This window comes from Argopecten irradians, chromosome 16 (genome assembly GCF_041381155.1).
Source record: "Argopecten irradians isolate NY chromosome 16, Ai_NY, whole genome shotgun sequence".
NCBI lineage: Eukaryota > Metazoa > Mollusca > Bivalvia > Pectinida > Pectinidae > Argopecten > Argopecten irradians.
In genome coordinates this window covers 8,847,693-8,869,945 of record NC_091149.1, presented here as the reverse complement: position 1 = coordinate 8,869,945, position 22,253 = coordinate 8,847,693, and the positions used below count along the sequence as shown (strand labels likewise).

At 33.5% G+C, this 22,253-nt stretch overlaps 2 protein-coding genes across 3 annotated transcripts in view; both read right to left on the bottom strand.

Moving 5' to 3' along the window:
* The window catches only part of LOC138310348 (uncharacterized), a 35,224-nt gene that overhangs the window by 1,432 nt on the left and 11,539 nt on the right, over positions 1 to 22,253 (bottom strand). For both annotated transcript variants that reach the window (XM_069251534.1, XM_069251533.1), the window contains one exon: positions 1,767 to 1,936. In XM_069251534.1, coding sequence (XP_069107635.1) covers positions 1,767 to 1,936 — 170 coding nt within the window. The remainder of the gene's footprint in view (positions 1 to 1,766; positions 1,937 to 22,253) is intronic.
* Positions 8,632 to 16,863, bottom strand: LOC138310351 (thrombospondin-1-like). Its single transcript, XM_069251538.1, has 6 exons — positions 14,603 to 16,863; positions 13,892 to 14,017; positions 12,144 to 12,263; positions 10,893 to 11,074; positions 9,929 to 10,069; positions 8,632 to 8,780 (listed from the first exon to the last, which is right to left on the bottom strand). Exons 1-6 carry the CDS (start codon positions 14,724 to 14,726, stop codon positions 8,655 to 8,657), a joined length of 819 nt encoding a protein of 272 aa, XP_069107639.1. The 5' UTR covers positions 14,727 to 16,863; the 3' UTR covers positions 8,632 to 8,654.

Sequence of the window (22,253 nt, the reverse complement as noted above, 5' to 3'; positions counted from 1 at the left end):
AATATAAAAGTCACATTATATGCAAAGGTCACCAGAGCGTGAAACATTTATCTTTTAAGAAATGGAGTCAAAATAATTATTTACGTTTTAAGCAGAATGATCAGATTCCCTTTACTCTTGATGAACAGTAAAACATTTTTTTTATAAAAAAACATGTTTTTTTTATAAAAAAACACGCTTACAATGCTTCACGGTTATCATGTAATAATGTTCATTCCCCATCAAGGTTGCTATCAGATATCCGTATCATGTGTATAGCTAACTACTTCTCTGTATATTGGTCAAGGAAGTAATATCAACTATTGTTTCCCAGATAACACTGGTTCCTTATAAACATATAATTCAATTTTGATTGCACCGAGTATTTTTATTCGCTGAAAATTTACTTTATCAGCTCATAAAGGATTTTTTTTTAATTGTTTTGTTTTTGAAGCAAATCATTTATTGATAAATGCAATCAGATAACACAGGCTCTTACATTCACTGACACATACATCAAACACTTTGTTTCTCATATATCCATCTTTTGATTTTATCACACATATACCCCTTAACAAACCCTATTATTACACGTTTACATGTACAAATAAAGAACAAACAAGACAGTTTGCATAATCTCCTAACTCATAAAATTAAAATTACATCGTCTAAACCATATATATACCGTCAATCTAACAATACACATGAATTCACACAAGGACATAAAAAGAGAGAAGATTTAGAAAAAGGATGAACTTAAGAGCACTGAAAGTCCTGTTGAAACAGTTTAATATACATAATATATGAAATATGAAAAAAGGAGAGAAAGAGAGAGAGAAAGAAAGATTTACTAATTTTGATTGAAAAAGTAAGGAGTTGGTTGTTAAAATGTCATGAGAAATTCTGAATTGTAGCCACTGTAGTTTTGAATTTTTTGCTTCAATCTTCATCATAATATTCAAAGAGTTCTTCCAATTTTCCCATGGCTTCTAGTGTTTTTTTGATATTTTACAATTCATATAATAGTTTTACTCCTTTTATGTTTCGAATGAATAGTGACATATTTGTTGGTAAAACAGGGTAAAGCAATTAAATACCACTTGTGTCAAAAGTTTGTAAATATTTTCTAATGCCAGACAAAATTCGATTATATTTCAATATATTTGTATTTATTTGATATCTAACTGTAAACTCTGTAAAACTGTAAAGTTTTGGAGCTAATATATTTTAAAAATTCACTAATGAGATACATACCTTTTTCATGCCAGTTTGAATAAAATACAGTCCCCCCATTTTTATATCGTTATTATACCAGACTGAAGTTTGTATGGGTGATCTTCCCTTGACTATTTGCCTATAATTATCACAGTTCTCTAGTCTTGACCATGCCCCTAGGACATATTTCCAAAATTTATTACTTAATAATTCTCGACTTAAATTTATGAAATTCCCTCCAAAATTTAACAGTTTATTCAAATTTACATTTTTTTACAACAATGATTTCATAAAGGAAAAATGGCGTAATCCCAAAATGAATTTTGAATAATGAAGAGATTTATTAGGCGGTTTATTAACAGTACACTCAGGTTTGTGTGTTTATCCTCATACACAAGGACACAAATTATTTGAAGTAGTAAATATCGGGCATATTATATGTATCATATAACGAACTATGCTTATAACGAAGTGATTTGATGGTCCCCAGAGGTTCGTGTTTACCGTGTGTTTCTCCAGCCTATAAGGTTACCACGTTGGTACACGTTATTGCATTGGATAGCCTGACCTACCTTTAGTCCCTTAACCCAGTTGTCTGTGGACGGCGGAGCACCACAAGTGTTCACTAAGAACGCCTGGGTTGGTAGGTGATTGATATGCTCCAATCCCGTACAATTCGGTTCAATTCCTAAGGCCACAGCTTGAACAACACTTTCCTTATTGCACACATGTGCCGTTGCTTCTATAAAAGAAACAAAAGAAACAACTTTTAGTATTTACTTTCCTTTTCCGTTCTCCTGAAATGTACGATCATTACAACTAATGATCGATTGTTTGTTGTCTGTTTTTATAGGTCGATGGGTCGTTAAAGAATCATTCAGTATTCTAAATATCTTTTGGGATCATGAAATCATAGACAAAAACCGGAAAGCATTGGGTTGTTGCGCATTGATATCCTATCCAATAGTGACAGATTAGATAATGACTGTGCCACTTTTCCCGCGAAAACGTTCTGTATATGAATGTATGACTTCTTAATATTTCAGAAAATATTCTGTGAGCTTATGCAACTATACGACGGCAGTGATTTGATTGAAGAATTTAAAAGTTCTTCACTTCTCATATCATTTATAAAAAATGGTTTAACAAGGATCAATCATATCACCAGTATGATTCGTATATCTTTAAAACGATATGTGAATACAGATGTGTATTTTAATCAGATTATAACAAGAACTTTTCATAAATCATTGACTAATATTAGATATGCTCTGATATTCTAATTGGCTCATACATTACCATGTGGTATTCAATATATGGCATATTCACTCGGAGTTTCTCCATTCTGTGATGTCAATAATGTTCAGGGTGACGTCATTTAGGGTAATTCGTTTGGCATTTGTTAACGTTGTATGCATTATCACTTTCGCTCGTTTTATCATAGTGAAAACTGTTTAAGTGTTATACACGTTTTTCTCCGTCTACCAGATGTTTAAACTGTTTAATTTTACCGCTTTTTATAAAGTTGCAGCACTGGAAGGTTTTTTAATAGATATAACGTGTACACGTGAAAAATAGGCTCGAAAGATGCCGAATCATTCTGACCTCGAGAATAACACGAGAGTTGTGAAACCAAAAAAAAATGCCAACAATTTTTCATAAACAAATCATGTGATCGACCCAAGCAGACTGTATCTACAACGAAAATAATGCTCTCATATAACAATATTTGATACACACAATATTGAATTACGGCAATGTGTGACTTAGATGTTTCAAAAACTCGCTCTGTTGACATATACCAGCACGATTTGATTATATTAGCCAGAACGAAAACGTAAACGAACACATGTGCGCTTAAATATAATTAATTATATTGCGTTTTGCTGACTCAGCATTTTGATGTTTTGGTGATTATAATAATCAAATTGCTACTTAATAACATATAATCAGTGTTAACTTACAAGTTATTTCATATTTGTTTGTTTTTTTTCAGTGAATATTATAATAAAAACGCTCATGTATTCAAAGATATAGTAATGTTTGTGTTTTGTGGCGGCCATTTTCAAAAATGGCCGCCAAATTTTTCCTGGATTTTTTTTCAAGTGGCTCCTAATCAAAATTCACTCAGAACATGTTTCTTGACATATATGCAAAGTTTCATGCTTGTAACCATAATAGCACAATTTTTTCACCAATCCGCCCAGCTATGTGTGGCTTTATCAAAGTACACATTATTTATAACTGTATAACTTAATAAAATAACATTATATAGATACGTGTATGGCTTTATGAATTTTCATAGTATACATACGTGTATGACCTTATCAAATTACATAGTATACACATATGTATGATTATATAACATTACATAATACACATGCATGTATGACTTTATCAAATTACATTATATAGATACGTGTATGGCTTCGTCAAATTACATAGTATAAAATGCGTATGACTTTATCAAATTACATAGTATACAAATGCACATACGTGTGTGACTTTACCAAATTACATAATATTAACACGTATATGACTTTATCAAATTATATAGTATACATAAGTGTATGACTTTATCAAATTACATACATATGTAGTATACATACGTGTAAGACTTTCAGTGTGGCAGCAGGAGCTATGACAGGTTGAACAATCTGAAAACAAGTGCAGTGAAATCAAACGACTTTAAAATGCAAAAATGTTGTCAGGCATAAAATGTGAAATCAATTTGATAATGTATGTTAAGAGATCATGAAAATAAACATTAAGCATAAGTGGAGATGGTTTCATCTTTACTTTGTATTCACTATGCTATAATATAGTAAAAACGAGAACAATTGATCATATGTTTGCGTCCATTAAATATAGAAAGCTTACGTCATTATGACGTTACAATTCATTTGTATTTGGCCCTACTCGGCAATTTCAAGTTGCCATACATTTATTAATTCATTCCATGTAATGTAAATTTTATTTCAAGCATAAAATTACTGCATTTATTTCAAATAATTCGTAGACTTTCCGGTCAACATGTGTTATGTTGAACTCTCGGAAGGAACTGTTTCCTTCGGCCTCAGGCAACAGCTTGGCATAGCACATGTTGATCTCAAACTAAGTCAACAAATGTATTGTATAACGTGATCTTACCGTGATGAGAGTGATGGTAATGGGTTCCTCTTTTTCTCCCACAACACGACGTCATGCAATGCGAAGAGCAGGCTCTCTTTGATTTATAAGTAGCTATCAAGATAGGCAAATATGGTGAAAACATAATTGAATGCAGTTTAACTGAAAACCATAGCCTCTATGCAAAGTAAATGTTTCCTTCTGTACCCTTTTTCATAACTTGATATATGGGGAAAGAGATATATCAGTACGTATGTATATATGAATATATGAAATACACGAGAAGTTCCGGATGTGCGCTATTACTGGGAGAGTTCGGGCGCTGATATTATTGATATTACACGTGCTTATAAGCAACAACAAATCACTACCATGCTTTCAAAAACTTACGCATGCGCAAAGACATCCTAATTGCCGTTGAACATCGAAAGAAAATCAGTGGTTGAGCTCTAGTTTATAAGACATGCGCATTACAATTTCTTGTTTTTGTGCACATGCGCACTACATGTAACAAGTAAGCTCGATCACGCCCAAGGTCCACTACAGTCACTATATAGCTTGCGCCCGAACTCGCCCACTGATCTTCACTACAAGTTAAAGAGAAAGTTATATATCGCAGAAGTGGTTGGGTATATCAAATCCATTTAAAAGCTCCAAAACTCGTCTAAAATGTCGACCAGTTTTTAACAGCATACTGCATGATCAAACATTCTAATAGGTTACGGATATGTTACTCCGAGAATTTTTTAAATGCATGTAGTTGTTCATTCCTTAAACTATGTTTTAAAACATAAACTTTGGTTATATAGGCTTGTGAGAAATCAATAGTGAAATAAATCTGCTTTCGAATTTTAGAAAATGTTCAAAGGAAACTTACGTGTACAGTTCGCCAAATAAAGCTTGTCAGTATTTTGCACAAATCCGATCTGTAATGTATATTAGGAGCAATACAGACCTATCGATGACCATGAATCTACAAGCATAACGTAATAAAAAGGGTTTAAGACCCTATTTAACCTAGTGATCATTTGTATGCCTTGTTTATTAACATTTCTTAGGTATATGTGAACATGATTAAGTTGATAAAACAGTTTATTTACATCAAGCCTTAACTTCAAAATGTGTCTGGTATGATTTCATTATCGAAATTATGATCAGAGATCAAAGAGTTTAAAGATGCTCCACCGTTGACGAATGGCATTTTCCAAAAACCGGAGCAGACGAATAAGTATTTTCTTCGTTTACAAAAACAACTTATTTACATCATTGAGTCATTGAAAAGTTAAGGCTTCTTATTTTATTTCAAAATCAAAAAAATATATTGAAAATAATAAATTGCTTCCCGAAAAAAATGCGCCATGCCAATATGGAATGAAGTACTGATTGCACATGTACCAAGAAATAAAATAATTATTTTATGTGTGTTGGTTGTGATGATTATATAAAAACATACACGATGAAAGACCAACTATTTTTCAAATGATGGGTATCGGTTAAGCTCTCTCTGTTTGTTTAACAACCATTGGTGTATTCTTTCTTTATAAAATATATATCATAATCATAGTTTTGAAGAGGTTTGGAAATCTTCTAACATGACACATCTGCATGGAAACAAGAACCGTTTTTAACACCCAAAGAAAAAATGTAGTTACAAATATTGAAGGAGTTATGAAAACCTGTGCATTAGGATTTCAACTTATCCGGGCTGGTGTAGGGATGTTGATGGGCCCTTTTGATTTTTTTTAGATTTCTTTTATAATAAATTTCAAAAAGTATTTATGGACCTACCAAGGTATCTGTCTTTATCTCGATCCACGACTCATATTTGTCATACTGTGTTTCTTCCAAACAGGAACCGGAAGTCAGCGTATCGATAGGAAATGAATTCTGGGATGCTTCAGCTAGTATTGGAATATCTGATTGTGCGCACAAGCAGGGGTCATTTGCTACTGTGAAGTTAATCGTCAGAAAGCAAACCAAAAACACAGCGAACAACATCCTACAAAATTAATAACGATTAATGATCATTATTCAGTTGATCTGGCTAGGTGTCCTATTAAGAGCTAAGTTCATTAAAGGACGACCGCCACTGTATGCAATGAGTTGCGTAATTTAGTTACAGTATATTTTGGCAGGCTGCGGTATATTCATGTTTTATCTTACTGTAATAGCGAAAGTCTTGCTCTATTATAGTAATATCTAAATGAACAAACTTAATCGATACATATGAAAAATATCACCCGATGTGCATGCAAAGCATCAATTTAGAAATGATATAATAGATTGTCCTATTCATCTATATCTATTGCTATTTCATTTAAGCAAAATTTATTAACAAAAAATCACTTATATGAAATAATTTGTATACAGTCTGCTGTAGCAATAGTCCTAAACTTATAATTTCATTATCTCAAAATATAGCACAGGTTTATTAATAAAGATAAACTTGTTTAAGAGAATCGGGATATCGACATCGATAGCATATCTTTTCGATTGGTTAGGCATTGAAATGTAAATGTAATAAAATAATAATAATGAAGTAAGTCATAGTTTTCAATAAATCATGACGTGCTACCTACAGCATTACAACGATACGATAAATTCCAGCGTATTACAAGTACAACGCAATAATACGCCCTAAACAGAATATATCTCACGTAACATGTAATTTTTCGTAACAATACCTTATATTGTTGATTCACATCGACAGAACCGTCCTGGCTTTGTAGTTGTACACTTCAGATGCCGTTATCTTTTAAAATAGTTTATCGTGATACCGAGACACGCGATAAGGTCAAGGTCATTTCACTCTCACGGTTAGTAGTACAATTATTCCGACCCAGACGTATATTCTATTTTAGATTTATAAATAGGAATGTGACCAAATATCTAATAACCTATTTGTTTTGTAATGAGGAAAAACGGTATAAAGCTAGTATATTAATAATCCGAAATAAAAGGCCAAAATAAATAAATTCAAAGTAAAATCAAAATAATTTCTATGGAATATATATTCAGCCACCATAGGGCCTTCTTCAGTCCGAAATAACACCATCCGAATGCTATTTGTTTTGAATTTACTTTTGTCTGAGTATTATCATGGCTCATATAATTTGTGCTTAACTATTAGTATCATTGAAAAGACAATTAGCTTAATCAGGTCAAGATACTTAATTAGTTTTAATGTCTTCCTTTCATATTACTGCAAAATCTTCTCCTTTTCCTTAAAACCATTGAAATGGAACACATTTTTGAAAAAAACCAACCCAAAACTAAATCAAAATTTAACAAGAAATAAAATAAAATAAAGATATCAAGGTTAGTTGCTTAAGAAATGTTTAAAAAATATGAAAGTATTTGTCCCAGATTAAAAGTGCGTTAAAAGCATATCCAATTTGCTTTGTCTCCGACACGTCTCCTTATCAACCTGCCGAAGCGATGACTAACGTTTACAATTGGTTTGATATAATAGTTTTCGATTGAAACCTGAATCCACCATCAACGTTTTAGACCTGATGTAGAGAAAGAGCTATTTATATATAGTAAAACTAACATTTACTCAAAATGATATTATGATACTATATTTATACTCTCAGGTAGTGACTTATGAAAATTAACATTGACTGAAAATAAAAATATATAAAGTAAATGTAAAAAAATCCTGTACACCCTCGATTGGCTAGTGTCTAATTTCTCTATCTGGAGAATAGTGGTGAAGTTGCATTTCTACCGCAATAGGTGGTGTTATTCAACTCTCAGGACATTAAATAAACACTGCAGTCGTTGATTGACAATTTGTTTATACACCACATGGTAAAATATTTGCAATCAAAAAAGATTACTCACTGCTTACTAAGTGTAAGTATAAAAAAATCTAAAACTTTATTTATTGTAAAACAAGTTGAATAACTGATTATTTCAACGAGTAACCAAGAATAAATTAAATATTAGCATGGATATCTCAACAAAAGTGAAATATTTCGGCTAAAATCTTTCACATGGCGCGGGTTGATATATCCTTATCAACCTGACAGATCTATGTTTGGTTATTTTCTCCCATACCAAAATTATAAGATTAGGATTATTTTTTTCGCGTCAGCAATTAATGGCGTCCTCGACAATAGTCTCCACAAGTATCGATGACGCCATCGTTAAGCGTGCGTGAGCTGTCTTTTCCTTAGCAACCACAGGGAAGCCCTGTCCAGAATGGGAGAAATACTTATTAATGGTATGTGTCGTTTTTGCCTTTTAATACATATAACAACTAGCGAGTGTATAGAATATCATAACAAACAAGACAAGTCCTAGTTACCCTTTAATTATTACCATTTCTACCATCTAACAGTAAAGTATCTCGAAGGAAGATTTGGATGCTTGGAATCATCTGTAAGATGTGTCCCTGGTATATATGGTATATTTATCACAGTCGGCACTCCAGAACAGGCTTGTACGGCCATCTAAAAATAGAAAAATGAAATGTTTATAGCAATTTAATTGATTTAATTGACTTATATAATGATGCTCCACCGCCGACAGAGAGCTTAAATCATACTCATTATTTTGACAGTAACTGATGTCTAAACATGTATTTGTGCCCAATAAACAGAAAAATACATTAACAAATAATTCACTTTGCTTTTGGTGAATGTTCATTCCATATATGACATAATATGATTTTTTTATGATGTAGCTCAAACTTTTCAATGGTGATAATGATGTAAATTAAGCAATTTTTGTTACTGAAGAAAAATGCTAAGTCGCCTGCTCCTGTTTCCATAAAAAAACCTAATTGTCAGCGTTGTAGCATCTTTAAAAGTCTATGCTATTAGTTATATAAAGGGTCAAATAAGTAATATCAAAGGGATTTCCCAGATGACACGGGATCCCATCAAACGTACGTCTGTAGGATACGAATTACTTCAAATGGTAAATATGGGACAAGGAAGTAATTCCAACCGTGTGGACAAAACAAAATTGACAAAGTTTGAGACGATCTGCTCCTTTATTAAGACATACAAAACGAACACGTTAAATAATATGAGTATTAGTTATATTTGATATGCTCTGATTTTCCTCTACTTGCATTGGCTTATATATGGGCATGTGGACTTCAATATAAAGCATATCGCCTCGATTTTCCTCTTTAAGAATCATCGAGTCAGTATATATTCTTTGATAGTATTTCCCAATAATTGAGATCTTTAGAGTGACGTCATAACAATCGTTTTTCTTGTAATTTACATATACATCGGGTTATCATTTTGACATTTGTCTAAGGAATTACATATCTGATAAAGAAATAAAATACCATTTTTTCGGCCATAGCATGTTTTCAATGTTAGAATTTAAATAATGATCTCTGGTATTTAATTAAACTAGGGCGGTATAAATCCATATTTATCCCAACAAATGTCCATAATAAATAACATATCTTTCGAAAAATAGCTGATTTTTTTTAATACAAATTACACACACACACACACAACAAAAACAAATAAATAAAAAACCTATAACAATAAATGAGTAAAAATGTAATCAAATGAATAAAAAATGAATAAATATTCAAAAAAATAAAAATTGATGAAAATGATAAAAATCACTTTACTTTGAATCCGTCCTGAGTACACTCAATGAAGATGCCACTGTAGCCCTCGTGTAACCTGTCCTGCTGGTAGGTGTTATTCCAGAAGGTCCCCACGGGTGTGTAGGCAGGAATCTGTCTGGTCGTGTTACAGTTAATGGCTACCTAAAGATCAAATATTTATTTATTTAAATAGTCTACATCGGCGAGAGAACATAAATAATATTCATCATTCGAACGATAACTGATAGCTTAATTGTGTATATTTATGTTTGATTAACAGAAAAATACATATAAAATAATTTGTTTTGCTTTAGTTGTCTGCAACACCAATCCATATAAGGCAATAATTAATTATTATTATTGTTTTTTTTTTTTTTTTTTTTTTTTTTGGGGGGGGGGGGAGTGAAATTAATCATTGTAAATACTTTTATAAAGAAATAAAACAATAAGCTAAAACTAGTTAATAATGTTAAAAGTAATTTTTATCCCGTATGACAATACCAATTCATATTCTCCTGTTTTCAAAAGATACAAATTACCATTCGGTTTCGTTGTAGGATCCTTAAAGAAGCGACAATGGTAAACAAAAGGAACAAGTTAACATGGATAACCATCTTATACTATTAACCAATCTGTTTCCACGATAACTTAATTTTGCATATTAATATCAAGCGATTTCTATTCACAGCGATATTTCACAGGTAATAATTATAAAAAATGAATTTGTCTCCCACGAAAATTGACCATAACGGAACTGAATGATTCCATTGTATATTGCAGTCTGCGATACAATCCAAACATCGACCATGACCTAGTGTTTCAAATGCAATTTGTTTTCGAACGATATTGCTATGGTGCGGTCAGTATAACCCATTAAGGATGTAATTTGTCCATAAATGAAAAAAAGAAGCTTTTTACAGAGGACCAACGTTCCTGTCTCCTCCCCTTTATGTGACATCTTTCTTAAATTTGATTTGTTACCTACCGATAACCCTTTATGCCAGTGGCTAGTATCTGAGGGTATCCCTTGACAGTTGGACATTAGAAAATTCTCAGTTTTAGAAACCCATGGGTCTGAGCAGCGATCTGATGAGTTTGTGTTGATCTCCGCTAAAGCATGTATGACAGACATCTTGTCACAAGTATGAGCTGAACCCTGTATCACACCTGGAAATAGTTTAAAGGAAAAATGGCGTCGGCGTTTGTAACGTCGCTTCTTATTGGCTGAGATAACGGTGTTATGATTTCTTAGACAAAAGAGTACAAGAATGAAATTTGAATATTGAAGAAATTATTTTTTAGTATATTATAAGAATAAATTTGAATATAAGTTTTATGTTATGAAAATCTGAATAATAAAACCAAAAGCTAAAGATAATCATTTCAATATTCAAAAATCCTTTTTCGAATGTTTTGTCTCAATCACAGGTATAAGCTGCAATATACATGCTAAGGATGAGTACATATTTTCTACGTCTTAACATTACAAATCGACTACAGCACCGACGACAAGATTCCAACCGTCGGATTACTAACATGAAACATTGCATTTGGTGTAAGATTTTAGAAATCTTTTACAAACTACACGCATTTTAAAGAGTTATCTAACTTTGTCACAAAGTCATTTTTAAGTGAATGTCGCTCACAAAATAATGTCGTCAACAGTGATACCAACCCGCAAGGGAAGTAATCTCTGATATTAAAAGACGGAATATTTACCATGGACACACAAATGAAGAAAGTAACGATTAATGTCTCGTGACCTTTACGAAATTGCGTGCGGCTTACTCCACCATTCGATTTGTATTTCTCATTATGTATAGACGGTGCGTTAAACCTTTAAACTAATCAAAATATTGGCAAGGGAGATTTACTCTGACATAACCTTAACTTGCATAGTATTAAATAGCGCCATATTTATTTTTGAATGTTGTTTTTTAATAATGACTTTCAGATAGAGCCTTTCAATACCTTAAAATGGCTAAATGCATGCAAAATAAACAAAACATTAACTGACGATAATGTGAACATATATATAACAATAACGTAATTGCATAGCATGGGAAAGTCATTTTATAAAACTAATGCTGCAATATATTAATTTTAATTCAACGTTAAACTGTTAAGGTTTGTGTATATTTGAAAGCAAACGACATTCAGTAAACGTCATTTAAAGGGTATATGTATACGGCTAGAAATAGACGGATTTATTGCTAATAACAAAACGTTGACATACTTGGACACGGTCCATAGTTACAAGGAAGAACCTCGTTGGCATGGTTGCAATGACGTAGGCAATGACGTCGCATATGTCCGTTCCCACATGTGACACTGCACTGTCCCCATTCCGACCAAACTGTTTAGTAATTAAAGTTGACAGATAAAAACCCTGCACCATAAATCCATTGGTATTTTCAGTAAAACATCCACTTCTGATACACCTTCTTATTAAGATCACTTTCTTTCTTATTCAAATTATTTGGAGTATTCTCTTAAAATGAATTCCTTCTTAATTACGCTACAGCTAGGGTCACTTAAGGATGACCTCGATTTGTGTAAATATCTGTGTGTTTTGGGAGGCTGTGGTATGTTCGTGTTGAATCGCTTTGCAGAAGAATGAAATAGTACCATTTGATAGCGGCATATTCTGAAGAAGGCGCTTTGCATTAACACTTATCTTACAATTAACATATGTGCCAAACAAATATAAAAGAAGCCGAAAATGAAACTGGTTTGCAGAAAGAAACATATTTCAGACCCATTATTGTTTTAATATTACCAATACGCTGTTGACACAATGCTTCTTATAAGGGACCGCAGAATCAAACAAAATCCTGCAGAATCCTGGAAATCCCCTTGTGGGGACTGGCTTTCATAGAGAGGCGAATGTTTCAGAGCCTGCTAATTAGGTAGTCCGGGCGCATCAGTTTCAAATGTTTTTGATTTCATAGAGAGGTGAATAATTCAGAGCATGCTGTTTGGATATTCAAGGCGCATCGATTTCAAATGTTTAATGTTAGGGTTGGGCAATGTATGTAGATGTAAAATATGTTAAGAAATTTTAAAATTTTGTCAAATCTGTTTCCGACAGGGGGAGGTAATCAATATTGAAATCTCATGAATATTTTGGTCATTTTTTGGTGCGGAATTCAGAAAACAACCCCTACATAAAAGTTTAGCAAGATGGTAGATTTTAATTTCTTTAAATTCATAGGCATGCAAAATGCCATTCTTCAACATTAGTGACAGGTGGCCAGTCTTGAAAACTCCATTTAACCTGGACAGTGGCAAACGTTACCATTGTCGTCTATGTGAAACAATTTGGTTCCGTGGTCTCTATAACGCGCAAACAATTGAAAGATTAAATATTGTGTATTACACGTATACGCCAACTAAAACAATAAACCATTTTTTTGTAGCAGCATTTCAAAAATGGTGGTAGGTGGCCTTTACCATTTCTTTTTTTTTCTGTGCTTCTCTTATATATTTCAATCAGACGTGACCTAAACCATAACATGGTCTTCTTATTTCATTTAGTAAACCAAACGTATTATTTGAGTTTGTGATGGTTCGCTTATCAAAATTTTCTCTGGTTGGAAGGTAGATGATATTCATGGTCGGTAGCCGTAGGGTTATTAAAACAAGTATGTATTCCTCAGATGATTGACGTATAACGAAAATCAGGCGAATGTTCTTTTATTCTATTCGGAAGGATTACTAGACACAGCTATTTGTTTGTTAGTCTCCGGCTATATCTATTCCGTCTTTGCATACAGAGTTAGCTCCCTTGCGGATATGTATCAATTGTGACGTCATTATTTTGTGAATGCAGTTCGCGTTGTTTTCTCGTAAAAGTATGACGTTACGCTCGCACATGACATCACAATCAATACCTACTCACAGGGGCAGATAACTCTGTAATATGCAAATACAGAATAGGTAAGTGTAATATCATGTTAATAGTAACCATGTCTACCACCACACCTGGACATTGTGGCAGAGTACAGGTCCGTGTCTCCATGTGGCTGTGTAGGTGTGGACAATGATGGCAATGTCGTGTCTGAGTTCCCGTCCCACAGGTGGCGCTACAGTCGCTCCAGTCTCCCCATACTATGGTAAATAGAATAACTATAATATCACATAGTACGTCACAGACGACGCTACAACCAAACTGTTGTTCATATCGCATAGTATACGTTATATAGATATGTGATTTGAACGATAAATCGTATTGATAGTAATATTATGCGTATTTGGTATTTTTGCGACAATACACCTTTGTTGTTTATAAACAATTCTATGACTTTTTTAAGACTATATATATTTTCTTTATTTGCTTGGGTAATGGAGGTTCTGCTGCATTCCGAAATATTACAACATCATCTATCAGTACTGTATGGCACATATTTACCTGCATAAACATCTACCGTATAGTTGTTCAATTTATTATTATACGAAAGGTTTTTAATTTTGATTAATTCACAGATTTGTCAAATTTCGCGAAATTTAGAATATCACGAAATTTATCACAATTCTGGTTTTACATATCAGAGTCTGGCGTGTTATAGATAATTTCAAAGGCTATAAACATGGTGAGCATAAAAAGCCCCGATGAAATATTTTTAAAGAGTAAATCCAGAAATTTTTAGTAAGTGAATTTAACAACAATGTAGTATATACTTTGATTAAACTTACCAACATCGTGTCCTCGGTTAAATTTGTTGTGGACACTATCACCGCTCACAACGTCAATTTCCACATTTTGGACAAATACGGCGACACATAGGAGCAACATAAACACTAGTATTCCTTGGGCCATAGTAGCTAAATTTTAAACAAATCAATTCTGTATGTATTAGCTTATTACAGAGTTTTCTTCCCCTGTGGGTAGGTATTATTTGTGACGTCATGTGTTTGCGAACGTAAAGGGAGCTAACTCTGTGATATGCAAAGACAAAATACGCAGTGTTACCACAATCTTCTACGGAAAACGCTTACGGTAACCAAACTTAATTTGCGCGAGGACATTTGGCTGTTGGTTCGAAATGGCAACAATTATTGGATATCACCATGATTTTTTCATTTTTTTTTTATAAAAATTAAATAATTTACCTATTACTAGCGACATGAAATTCTCCAATCAACCAATAGATTACAAGTATAAAACAATATGTAAGATAAAACTAGTAAACTCATTTATTGGTTTGGATTAGTTTATAATTTTTGACGTCCAATTAACAGCTGCAAGATCAGACAATCACTCCCAGTCACTAATCGACACATCACTGCCACCATGCAATAACATATACTAAATTTCATTTACCCTCAAACAATTAAACAAGTGAATACCCTTATGGTGGCCACATTGCAAAGCGCTAAACTAGAGGTTATTAACTCATATATCCCAAACGTAGGACTGGACGACCTTAACCACACTTCCTACAGTCTATACTATACTTTACTTTATAACTATTGACTGAATAAAAGAAGTAACCTGCACATTCACTGTATCTGAATTTTTCCCACAATCTATGAAGGCCATTGTCAATCCACAACAAAATAATAATCGATATTCGATGGACATGTGTAACTATAAGAAAAAAAGGAAGAAGAAGACGGAGAAGAAGGTAAGAAGGACGGCCTCTCATGTAATGAGTTGCGTATGAGCATGTCTATGTTCTGTATGGTTTTGAGTTTCCTTGTGATAACGAGACACTTGCCCTTTTGAAAGTGTCATCTTACAAAAGTATTTCGTAAAAAAGTATGAAAAAGATAACAATTGTGCTGAGCGCATAAAACCACCACTATTATATACTATAGTGTGTCTGAACGAGTAAAGCCCAACACCTTCCTAACAGTGAGGCGGTAGCATATGTCATAATTGATTCCATCTGAATACACTGATTTGAGTAAATTTTTCAAGTATCTTAATTAAGATTTTGTATACAGCATTAAGAAAAAGCGTGGAGGATAATTGACTCTGAAATAACTTAACAACAATTTTAAATAGCTATTAGTTGAGTTGAGTTAATACGCTAAACGACACTTTGAATGTAGCCTTATGTTAATGTTATCTAATTGCGTCATCTTTGTGATATTGACGATGGGGCTGCGATTGCTGAGTGGTTAAGATGTCTAGACAAACACTGCGGCCCTATTGAAGGGAAATATAAAATTATTTTTATCCTTGGAAAAAATGTCTAGACACATTACCACCACCCCTCGACCTCTAGGTCGAGAGTTCTAATCAAGTTGCTAGGTACTGACCGCTGGTCGGTGGTTTTTTTCTCCGAGTACTCAGGATTTCCTCCACCAACAAACCTAGTACGTCATTACATGACCCTGACCGTAAATAGGACAGTTATCAAACCCAAACTCAAAATAAACCCTGATATTGTTATGACCTAGCCAGTTTTGAATTCCTTGAACATTCGTCAACATATTAATCTACACGGTAACAATTACTTCTTTGCTCAAGCATAATACAAACGTGGTAAGGTGCGGCCATCTACAATCGTCTGGCGATCATCATGGGTTGGCTAAAATTACCTAAGCTATAAATAGAACAGTTAATATATTAACATACATAAGAAAAACTCAATTGTCATTCGTCTTTCCTATCAGCCCATCGACTATGTAGGTCATTAATGTATTTCTGGATCCAAAAATAACTACACACTGTCTGGGGATATAACGGTTAATTTCACTTCTATTTCTGAAACCCCGAACTACTTATTGTTTGAAAATACCGAAGAAGCCCGCCAAGTCACAATAGCCCAATATCATATGCGACAAATATGAAGTATAGTTATTGACAATGATTTCAAAAGACATTAAAATATATGTATGTGTGTGAAGACATATAATATACGACCTTGGGTTATCATTCAATACTTACTGGTCGTGCGGCGTCATATGTGTATGGTCGTCATATGTGTATGATTGTTGACGTCCTTATCTATAAATTGGTCAGTCGAAATAATGTTCTGAAATAACCGAAATTATCAATGAAATTTGGGATGCTTAGCGTAGATAGTTTCAATGTTTTTCGATGGCTACTACAATTATACAAGTAAATTACCAAATCAAAAGCCATTTCTGTTAAGCTATGTACTTTTCAAATCGTGGATAAATATAAACCATGATGTAGCTCGTATTCAGTAAATACTGAAATTGAAATAATTTGTTATTAAAACAATGTATAATAACTACGTAGATAAAACTATGGATGACCTTAAAACTGTATCGTCATTGTCACGATTGAAGTATTACAGATGATAGCCTTATCCTACAATCTAAGTCTAGTCCAACGCCAAGAGGGCCACACATAAAATAAGGTAAGTCAATAGTAAGTAGTTAAACATTTTATATATGTTTACTATCATATTATATTATCATTTTAGCTAGAGGGCTCAAAAATAAACTATAGCTCAACAGTTGATTTTTTTTCTGTTTGAGATTTACATGTCAACTAATTATATCGCTTCACCTAGTTTTATATTGGTCAAAGTGGACCTTAACGTTATTGTACTATTACTATTATAATTATGTAAGAAAGATCTTTAGTATAAATATTAGATTGTAAACAATTTGCTCAAATCATTGTCATATTCTAGTGTTGCAATTTTTGTTTGTTAACGCCAAAACAATTAATTATATATGATATAGGATGTTTCTTTCATTCTGTGAACAATTAACCTGGGCCATGTTTCGCTAACATGTTGTAATTTCGAGGAACTCCCCAATTAAAAAAAAAAACAAAACAAAACACACAAAAAATAAAAATCGATCTAAGTAAACAATTAACATAGGAGGACAGAACTTTAATTGGACTTAAGATTGTGTTTTCACGTCGAGAAAGGGAGGCAATAGTATTTAATTTTGGACCTTATTCAAGCAGAGAAATGATCATTAGCAAACAAAATATGTATTGCTTTTCTTCTCCAGCATGCTGCTCGTCATATCTATAATTGGTTTCTTGACCTTTGACCTTGTTCAAGCCAATGGACACTGCTGGTGTACAGACTCGGACCTAACAATACTGGCAGGTCCTTCCCATAATGCATCACCAGTGGATATCTTAAATTCCGGTTCCTGTCTAAGAAACTCTCAAATAGTACAGGAGGGACGATGGATAGAGATGCCTGTGAATATTGTGACCAGAGGACATATATAGGGTTTTTATTTGTTATTTTTGTATTAACAAATTAACATAATTATTCCAATGACACATCAATTGGTCGGTCAATATACACATCCAATACAATGTATAAAATGCATTGGGATCGTTTAGCTTTGTTCAATAAATTTTAATTCAAATAAAAATTTATGTTAATAAACCTGAAGTGAGAATCCTGCATTCTGATTGGTCGAGAGATATTTGGTATTTTACACTATCACACGGCAGTTAGCATTAGAACAATAGAAGACAATAGACACGGTTGTAGCAACCCCCTGCATTTCCACGGTGCAAAATATTAACCGCCCGAAAAAGATGCGTACTAGTTTCTTTTTTTCGATGCCATCTTAGGCCATGGGCTAGGAGGGTCCCACATGCACAACCCCCCCCCCCCCCCAAACCTCCGAACCAATGTTTTTCTTAACCCTTATGACCCAGTGATCACAAATCAAAATGTTAACATTACATAAGTTGGGATGAACTTCCGGTTATGACGTCATCGAGATGGCCGCCATCTCGAATTTCACAAAAAAGTGAAAAATAGTCATAACATTGACATTTTTCAACCGAAGAAGACAAATGAGGTATCAAAATGATCACAATAGAACAGCAAATACATATCAGGACCAAATAATCCAATACATGTAGTGATTTGTACGCAGGAAATAAAAAATAAGATTTTAAGCTCAAAAATGGTAAATTTCCAGCAATTTTTTCATATTTGGCTTGATGCAGCAAAAATGTTTCCTAACAACAAATTATTATTCGTTATATCTTATTTGATCTCTCTTCAATCAGTAAAAACAACAACAACAATATATGAAAATACAAAAGAGGATTATTGTTATACCATCATTTGGCCTACAAAACATCATCGGATGCATATACAGGGCATATGATTGTTATTTTAATCCAAACCACCGACACTATAGTTTCCTGGTGTCTTAGAATTTCTTGAATATAACATTGGCTATTGACGATTGAAATCTTAGCAAATTTGAATTTAAAGTTGGCTGAATATCAAAGTGGGACTTCAAAATAATCAATTTTCTTGTTCGATATTTAGTAGCCTAGTAGCTTCTCAAAATGAATTGTTACAGCAAAACGCCAACTGATAGATGAGATGATAAGCTTATCTGACATTGCATTACTTTGTTGCAATCATGGTTCTAACGTGTCAATCGTCCTTGTCCAGAGTTAACATAAGAAACATCGGCCTGTGGGATGTGGGAGCTCTTCCTGTTTCCAACCTTGTGATTCACATATCGTATATGATGTTCCAGACTTCCCCGGCATGATCGAAAAGACACCAGATTCACATTCTGCGAAGGGTTGAGCTGGTTCTCCTTAATTCGTATGAAGCTCAATTCCTCATTCTTGTGAACCCTCAGTTACCATAGATGGCAAAGGAAGATTTTTTGAGGTCATAAATGAGGTCTGCAGTGAAGTTCCACTATTTGCCAAGTCTGGAAAGCACCAAAGAGAACTATTTTCTGGGGAGTCTTCAATGGTCTCTTTACCAATACACCATGTGTGACACAACACGCACCTTCAAGGGAGTGGGAAAAGTCGGACAAATGTAAAACATTTAACATTTATGGCCTCATTAATAACCTCGATGATATCACCTGTGCCATTTATGGTCGCACGAGGGACCACAAGATGGATGAATGGTACTTCATACGAATTATGAAGCTATGTGCAAAGGAGAACCAATTCCGCCGTTCAAAGAATGTGGATCTCGTGTAATTTCCATTATGCCGGAGAAGTCTGAAACAGCATATACGATATCAAAGAATCTGAGAGAGATCCCACATCTCTGAACCTGTTGTTCTTGATATGAACTCTGGCTATGGATGGGTCATGAAAGATGACAGGCTAGAACAACACTGGTAATGTAGTGTCACATCAGCTCATCGACATTGAAGACGACACTCGGGCTTTCGACGAATTTGATACTGATACTTCGATTACTCTGATTTGGACTACCAGCTACGAGACATGTCTAGTCTCTTCAGTGGATGGAGCAGTGAGGCTTGAACGCACGTACAATGATAATGGTTATCATTAAAAACAAGTGAAAGAAATATGTGACACTGTAGTAACCATCTGACGTTTTGCTTATGCTATGCAAAGGAAATAAACAACAAATGTGCTCATTTTCAAAGACACAAACTTTCCGGAAACTGTTCATGATATTAACGGAAACACAGACTTAGCTTAGGTTACATTTGTTACGCTATCAGTAGGTGTTTTGCTGTGATATTTATTTTTCAGACGCTGCTAATCTCCAAAATTTTAAACATGAAAATGGATTATGTTAAACTGTGACTTGTCCCAACAAGGTATTCTGTCAACTTTACATTATCTGTTTTCTATTTATAAATCGTCAATAGTCAATGTTCTATTTAAGGAAAATATAATACACCAGGAAACTGTAGTGTCAACGGTTTGGAGTTCGAAAAATAGCATATGCCAATTTTACGCACCCGATGATGTTTTGTAAACCTAATAAGGGTATAACAATAATTCTCTTTTGCATTTCTATATATTTTTGTTTTTGTTGTTGTTTTTACTGATTGAAAAGAGATCAAATAACTGATTACGAATAATAATTTGTTGTTAGGAAACATTTTTGCTGCATCAAGCTTAATATGAAAAATTTGCTGAAAAAATCTTCATTTTAAGCTTAAAATCCTATTTTTTTCATTTCCTGCGTAAATATCACAACATATATTGGATTATTTGGTCCTGATATGTATTTGTTGTTCTATTATGGTCATTTTGATACCTCATTTGTCTTCTTCAGTTGAAAAAATGTCAATGTTATTACTATTTTTCACTTTTTAGTGAAATTCGATATTGCGGCTACTTTGATTACGTCATAACCGGAACTTATACAATGTTAACATTAGTTTTTGTTATTGTTGTTGATTAAACTGATCGGTAAGTGGTCAAAAAACGTATTAGAAATAATAGTTTGCTGTTTGAAAACATTTTTGCTGCGTAAAGCCAAATATGAAAAAATTGCTAAGAATTCACCATTTTTGAGCTTAAAATCCGAGTTTTTCATTTCCTGCGTAAAAATCACTACATACGTTGGATTATTTGGTCCCGATATGTATTTGTTGCTCTATTGTGGTCATTTTGATACCTCATTTGTCTACTTCGGTTGAAAAATGTCAATGTTATGACTGTTTTCACTTTTTAGTAAAATTCGAGTTGGCGGCTATCTTGATGACGAAATAACCGGTAGTTGATCCCAACTTATGCAATGTTAACATTTTCACTTGTGATCAGAGGGTCATAAGGGTTCAAAAAATATTGGTTCGGAGGTTTTTTTTTCGGGGAGGGGGGGGCATGTGGGACCCTCCTAGCCCATGGCCTATCTTTGCTCCTGTCTATCCGATGTTTCAACTTTTTAATTTTACCATTTCTTATAAAGTTGCAGCACTTGAAGTATTTTTTAATAAATATAACGTGTACACGTGAAAAATAGGCTCGAAAGATGCCGAATCATTCTGACCTCGAGAGTAACACGAGAGTTGTGAAACCAAGAAAAAATGCCAACAATATTTCGTAAACAAATCATGTGATCGACCCAAGCAGACTGTATCTACAAAGAAAATAATGCAATATTTGATACACACAATATTGAATTACTGCAATGTGTGAATTAGATGTTTCAAAAACTCGCTCTGTTGACAAACACCAGCACGATTTGATCATATTAGCAAGAACGAAAACGTAAACGAACACATGTGTGCTTACGCTAGTTACCTGGGACACCACATGCAGGTCGCGTGAACATCAGTCACGTAACACGATTCGGAAATCCGACAAAAACCCGAAGGTACTGAACATGGTGGTGATTGAAAGCGCTTTATTCTAAACCAGGAATATTTGATCCCTAGATTTCGGCTCTCTTATAGGCCGACATATGCTTTTTGGAGGCAAAATCATCAATTACAAGTCCATATTCCAATATCAAATGTTAAAGCGACAAATCGTTGCAATGATTTTCGCATGAAATATAATTTTACAGGAACTACATATGAAATATAAAAAATTAAGTACATTTTATTCGGTCCATATGGTGTTATACCGTCTATATTAATCCATATTTACATGAAAAAATGTCGATAATCTATAACATGTATTTCGAAC

What these genes read in the sequence shown, in the direction of transcription:
- LOC138310351 (XM_069251538.1), bottom strand. Translation starts at nt 14,726, where the DNA reads ATGGCCCAAGGAATACTAGTGTTTATGTTGCTCCTATGTGTCGCCGTA. An exon ending in TAACCGAGGACACGATGTTG is followed by an intron (nt 14,018 to 14,602) that starts GTAAGTTTAATC and finishes TATTTACCATAG; the next exon opens with TATGGGGAGACTGGAGCGAC. An exon ending in TAACTATGGACCGTGTCCAA is followed by an intron (nt 11,075 to 12,143) that starts GTATGTCAACGT and finishes AACTATTTCCAG; the next exon opens with GTGTGATACAGGGTTCAGCT.